At 39.0% G+C, this 6,853-nt stretch overlaps 1 protein-coding gene across 1 annotated transcript in view; it reads right to left on the bottom strand.

The window, feature by feature from the left end:
- LOC111862615 (ankyrin repeat domain-containing protein SOWAHC-like) overlaps window positions 1-6,375 on the bottom strand; it is a gene marked incomplete at its 3' end in the record, with an annotated part of 54,735 nt that extends 48,360 nt beyond the window's left edge. The window contains exon 1 of the mRNA XM_023848138.2: window positions 4,763-6,375. Coding sequence (XP_023703906.2) covers window positions 4,763-5,077 — 315 coding nt within the window. The remainder of the gene's footprint in view (window positions 1-4,762) is intronic.
- Between the last annotated feature and the right edge of the window lie 478 nt (window positions 6,376-6,853).

The raw sequence follows: 6,853 nt of genomic DNA, 5'->3' as shown, positions 1-6,853 counted from the left end.
GTTGATTATCCTCTCGCTTCTCTTTGTCTGGTAACGTTACGAATGTTATTAAACGCCAGCAAAATCTTATGGAAAAATATTCCTGCTAGAATCATAAAATTTTCTTCATTTTATCTCTTGTTTATTTGGCCAACATTTTTACACGATATATATGTATAAATTCAGATCTTGACAACATCTTCCAGTACGATGAACTGCGCACCTGAATACTCGTACTTAATTCTTCGCGAATTAATTTCATAGATTTTCTTGAAGAGATGAACAATTGACGACAATATATATTTGGAAATCATTCAAGTTCCTTTCAGTCTCCCGACCAAATGCTATGATATTAATTTGCCTATCCTTATAAAATGTATCTTTTAGTTTTTCGTACTTAAAATCTAATCGATTTCATCATTACTGTGTTTGTGATCTTCTATATCCGCAAATAATTTTGCATATATTTGCTATTTTATGTGTTTCTACCTCTTGTTGCAAACAAAATAATAAGCATACTTCCGTTAACACCCACACCTACCCTTCCCAATAACTTATATACAACCTCTATAGTACAACCGTCACAACACAACTAATATCAAGATCAGTGCCTAGTTTTGCCTCCGCTACATGTTTCGGCTATTAATAGCCATCATCAGGCAAATACATGGTAACATATATACACCATTGAACCGCAGAACTAGTAAAATTGGATACAATATTATTAATTATATAAAGTACTTGACGTAAAAATATAATAAATTAGATTATATAACACCAAAGTTATAATATATATATATATAGTGTATTTTTACTTCATCAACAGATGAAGGTATCCATTCTATATGAATTTAAGAGGTTATTACGTAAGGCGGATTCAAAAGAATTGGAAAAAAATTGTTTGAGGCGTATTTCTAACAACTTAAGCATACTGGAACAAATTGAGAAGAGCTGAAATAAACCATGAAAACAAGAGGGTTGCCGGTGCCTAATTAAATAATATACGAACTCTAGACTCTAAATCGAATATGATGAGCATGTTTCGTACTAATTGATCTGCTACAAGAGACCAATGGTGATTTGACTGAAGAAAATAACGTATAAGTTAAATCACAACGTGAAAACTTAATTCGTTAAACTAAGCAACTTTTTACCACGCAGTTCTCGTAGGTTAATTTGTCGTTGAATAGATGGCAACACTTCTTGCCTGAACTGTTCATCTTATGCACAAAGAACGAGAATGGTGTCAGTTTAATATGCATAATAAACCTCATTTATATGGTTATTTTTGTGCCTATCAATGTTATCAACACCTCTACTGCATGTGGAAAAGTAGGGCACATTTTATACGAACTCTAGCCACCTATTATGCTGTCATGCCCAAACAGGATATGAGAAAACGACACCATGTTGCCAAGTTATCATGTCGAAACTCTAATGGACTGCTATTTTTTTTAGTCTACTTTCCTTACTTAAAAATATAAACGTAGACTTACGAGATCACAACATTTTCTCTGTGCCTGTCTAATGTCTTTCATCAACTTCTGAATGACGGACAAAAATCTTTATGAAACGTAGTATTAAAATATGGCATTTGAGGCCATTTCAATGGCCTACTTAATAAATTCCACTATCGTTGCTAGGCAACGGCTCTGTAAGAACGTTACCTATGCAACGAATACACACACACAATAATAGCAAAATTGTTGGACGCGTCGTTTTCTATACGGTCCGTGACGTATCGAAAGAAAGTGACTAGTTCTTCGCAGAACTTCTAGTTTAATAATAATAAGATGTCTGATTGTCCTATAGCGCATGCCTCGTATGAGTGTGTGCGCATTGTACGTTACAATACTAACCTGTAATTCTATCTGTTGTTCTGCATGAGTTCAGAACTTTGACTGTTACGATATGAAAAAAATTTAAACAGAACAGGATTTCAGCTCTCATTTTTTCCTGGCCGGCCTTTCTCGTGGTCTCCAGTCTTTCTTGGACCGTCTTCATGGATATGCCCATCTTGCCTTCAAGTTTCTTTCTTGAGTGGTTCCGGTATTTTCTTGGCTGTTTTCATCTCCTCTTGGCCAGCATTTATTGGGGCCATCAGATCTTTATATTCGGCTTCCATATTTTCTCGGCGGGCCTTAATTTCGTTTATTACTTTTTCCTAACTGACCTGTAATGCCTACACGACAGCTAACAGACGTTCCAAGTTGCCCACATGATTAGCTGCCACGTCTGTTCCGAAAGCAGAATCCAAAAACTCTATATACTGATCCTCAGAGTCAGAGTCAGAATCAGAGTTACTTTACGACTGGCAGTTTACAGCCAATCAGTTTGTCTTGGCACCAAGCCCCTTGAGACTCACGACCAGAGATTTTTTTTTTGTAACTGAACTCTTGAGGTCATAGTCCTTACAAAACAGTCTCTCTGATGATACAATGTGTTTGTTTCTACTGAATAGGCTTCGCCTTTTTCAGGTGTACGTATCACATATATAGCATGTTACTGAAAATTATTCCTTGTGAATTCAGTGAATTCAGTGTCGTACTTTTCTGAACATTATAATGAATCTTGAGCACCATTAAGGACGAGGAATTTCTAGACTAGCTGAGCAGGTATTATATCCACTCAAGAGAAACTCTACTTCACTAATTACAAAAACAAGACCTGGTATACTACTACTACTACTACTATTACTACTACTACTACTACTACCACCACTACCACTACCACTACTACTACTATTACCACCACCGCCACCCAGTGTTCTGGAGCCCTTTCTCTCGATGCTAATAAGACATATGAGAATCTATACATTGTAAGCCTACTTTCTGTTGCAGAAAGCAGTCTTCTGGGATTTGGCACCGTGTATATGTGGTGTCAACCGACGTTTCGGAGGAACGTATCGCCTCCATCTTCAGGGTAGAAGGAAAAATATAAGAATTCCGCAAGCGAAGAGAACGCGAGAACCGGTAAAAGCAGACTGAGTCTGCGATGGAGGCGATACGTTCCTCCGAAACGTCGGTTAACACCACATATACACGGTGCCAAATCCCAGAAGACTGCTTTCTTCATAGTCACCGCCGTGATAACCTCAAATCTTACCTACTTTCTGTTGTTTGAATTACATAATTTCAGCTGAAGGTTTACTTGGGCTATCTTGAAACGGACCTTGCCTTTATTACAGCGAGGTTTTTCCGAATAGATTTGACGTCCACGCCCACATTTCTGAATATTTTAGCAAGAGGCATTTATCATGCATTTAACTGTTACTACATTAGCAATATGGGTCATGAGTTCTTTGAATCATATTAACACTTATAAAGTAGCATGTAGAATTCTGCTTTGGTCGCAACCCGTACAGCAGCAACATACTAAACAGAAATGTACGACTGGATTTTCTATTCATGTCCAGAATTCGTACTAACACATTCGTATATTTCTATGTCAGAATTATGTATAACTTAATTTCACACTTCTACATTGCAGCTGGACTTGTGAATTATTACTATATAAGAGCATTCCGTACAAATCTTGTGGACGTATGTTATCTTTGGCCATGCAATATTTTACATTGGTTCTTAAGTATTACTATCGAGCTGTAAGCAAAACACAGACTTCGTACGTTCCCACCTTGTTGTTACTTATATTTATACGAAGACAAGAAGATCTGAGAAGAACTGAACTCCTTTTTTCCCTTGATATGACAATGGTTGCATAGAGCAAGACGCCTTCAAAAATTCTTCATTGCAGCGGGAAAGTCATTACAGAGATTACATAGCAACTTTAGGGGGATACATAGCCAAACCCACAGAAACACGCGTTCAACGATTTGTCTATTGTTGTGTGTATTCGGTGCCGCGGGAACATGTTTACAGAGCCGTTGCCTAGCAACGAAAATAAGGATACACTTTAGCGAGGCTTTGCCTAGGCAACGACAAGAGAGACACAAATACTTATGGGAGGGATCTGTGAAGTATGCCGCTGAGATTGGCTTAGATTCCGTGATATACATGCAAGGTTTCATGTGGATTGGTTCAGGCATTAAAATTTAATAGGCGGGGATTCACAGACATAAAAAAGCATGGTGATCTCATAATCCAACTTTAGGGAAATAGGCTGAAAAGGTTTTAAAATATTGAATATCCTTCAGGATCTTTTATCACACAAAATTCAGGAGTACATGTAAACCATTTTCTTTGTAATTTAAATTTACTACAGTTATCCCTACATGATGGCTTCAGTTGACTGAAATGTGCTTCCTACAAATGGTTCTGCTGCATTTAGGGCAGTGTGAAGGTTTTAAGTTTGTTAGACATGGCAAAGCATTATGCGGCTTTTGTGTTTGCTCATATCAGAAGTAAAGAGCCGGGATCGCATAGTCGGCATGGCGACTGGAAGACCAACGGGTCGGAGTTCGAATCCCGGTAGGGTCAAGAATTTCCTCTTCTCCACGTCGTTCAGACCGCCTCTGGGCTTCACCCAACCTCCTATCCAATGGATATGGGGGGTTATTTCCCCGGAGGTAGAGCGGTCGGGGCGTGAAGCTGATCAATCACCACCAGCTACTGCCGAGATCAAGAAAATATGGATCTATACATCATCTCCTTCATGGCAAAATGCTTAATTAGTTAAACACAGGGACAACTGCACCTTACCATGTCAGCCGTTCGCAAGGCCGCCATGTTAGTATTTTTCTAATAGGTAACTAAAAGTAATTTCCACAATCAAAATGTTCTTTCCTTTGGTTTGCCAGAGAGAGCTGTGATGATTTTCAACTTACCGGGTCCACGACCCCTAGCAGGGGTGTAGTGTTGGTTTCCTCTCCCCCAGCTGCAACAATCTTCTCCAGGGCTTTGAGGGCCTGATCCACAGGAGGCCACTCACCCTTCTGGGATAGCTGGAGGACTCTAAGGGCAGCCTCCCTCGTGGAGGCCCCCGCGCTGCCTGGTTTCTTTCCGGACAAGCTCTCCGTGTCGCCCCCAGTATTGGCCTTCTCTCCTCCGTTGCCGGAGTCATCCTTGCCGCCTCCAGAGGACTTGTCGTCTCCGCCAGTCCCTTTGTTCCCTGCACCACCGCCTTTCTTATTTGCGTTCATTCTTATCTTTCTTTGGACTACGAGATATATTCACCACCTTCTTCCACACCTTCTTTGACGGACTGAACCCTACGCTATGAAACTAGTCTAAACGATATTTAATAAACTTGGTTGCTGCCCCCGAGAAAACACACCGCGCCTCCATGACAAAGATAGTTAGTTGAGTAATAATATTCATGAAAATAATTATTGTTTATCGCCATAAACATATACCATTAAGATAATCTGGTGAAAGTTCAGAGTTCTGGAATGATGAATCACGTAGGAAACAAGTTACAGCTGGCGAAGACAGTGTTAACTGTCCAACAGCTGATCATCTGGTTCGTAACATCACTGTACCCTTAGGAAAGTCGTAACATACAAAAGTATATATACGTTATATTATAAGCTTCTAAAATAATGTAAAAAATGCAGTCATTGGAGTTTCAGAAACGAGATAACGCATGTAGAAAATGTCTTGTACTTATGACAAATTTTATATATATATATACAAAACTCCTAGATATATCTACCATATATGTGTGCTTTCAAAAGTTAACTTCAGGCATTTATATCATAACAATCTCTCAGTTCTTGTCTCTTCCGATATGGATTCTGGTTATAAAACTGGGCCTGTTTCTAATCACTTTTAAACCATTCTGGGCAGCTTCAAACCGTTTCAGAACGTCAACGATGATCCAAGCTAATCGACTGTTACGCCCATAAGGCATTTCAGATACTTCAACATTCGAAGTTTAATTTCACTCCATGTACCGATAACCACAAAGGAATTTGTGTTGGATATTTACAAATCCTGAAAGTTTCTAAATTCATACATATTCAATGTACAGGAATTAATTCGAATGGAAGCATTACTAAGTCACTTTCCCTATTGTCTCAGGTTCGCTAACCATTCTTGTTACTAACTATGTCTTACACAACAATTAATAACCACATTTGCTTATTTCGTTTTTAATTTCTAACGCCAAAAATAACTAAATTCTTGCTTTGCGGGAAATTTGGAGTAAGCGACAGTACACATGTATTTCCTCTCATTCATAGTCTTCCAATGGAACACGGTTTCTCCTCAAGGGCAACACTTTACAAGGTAGTAGCACTGAAAGAGCCTTTAGTTAGTAACACACATAAAACTCAAACACTGCACGCATAACGAACAAGCCTCCCCATTCAATTGATGATAAAGGTAAGATCCACATGTCAGTAACTAATCAGTGCATGGGACCGACCTCTGGATCAGTGATTGTCCGTAACTGGCACAGGTGAACTTTCATATCATCTACTGTGAACCCCACCCCAGCACTAGTTTTCGGTAAAAAAGAAACACAAGATAGTTCTCTGTATAATAGAACAGAGGAGGAACTAAAAGGGATGGGGTAAAACGCGTAAGGATAGGGCGAAGGAGGGGATATATAAGTTCTCTGAAGGGCGGAGGGTAGGGAGATTAAGGGGTAATAACAGCGGCAGTGGACTCTGGCAGCGTAGAAGAAATTTGCATGTTTCGTCACTGATTTCAAAACTGACCAATGGGAAAGCTAGAAGGGAGGGGTTACGTGTACGGCATGGAATTGACTATATAGGACTTCAAAAAAGTTATGGTCAAAGATATTAACAAGGAAAACAAAACTTGTTTTCAGATATCCTCTAATCAATTCCAATTCATTAACGCTGCAGATTTGTATTAAGTACACGGACCAAATTTTTTGAGGAATCATTTTTGACGACCTGAAAACAGTTATTTTTATATTCTTTAGGAATTATAGAATCTTCGGCTACACG

The sequence above is a fragment of the Cryptotermes secundus genome, unplaced genomic scaffold, assembly GCF_002891405.2.
Source record: "Cryptotermes secundus unplaced genomic scaffold, Csec_1.0 scaffold2451, whole genome shotgun sequence".
Taxonomy (NCBI): Eukaryota; Metazoa; Arthropoda; class Insecta; order Blattodea; family Kalotermitidae; genus Cryptotermes; species Cryptotermes secundus.
The sequence above is the reverse complement of the archived record's forward strand: the minus strand, read 5'-3'. Positions and strand labels throughout refer to the sequence as shown.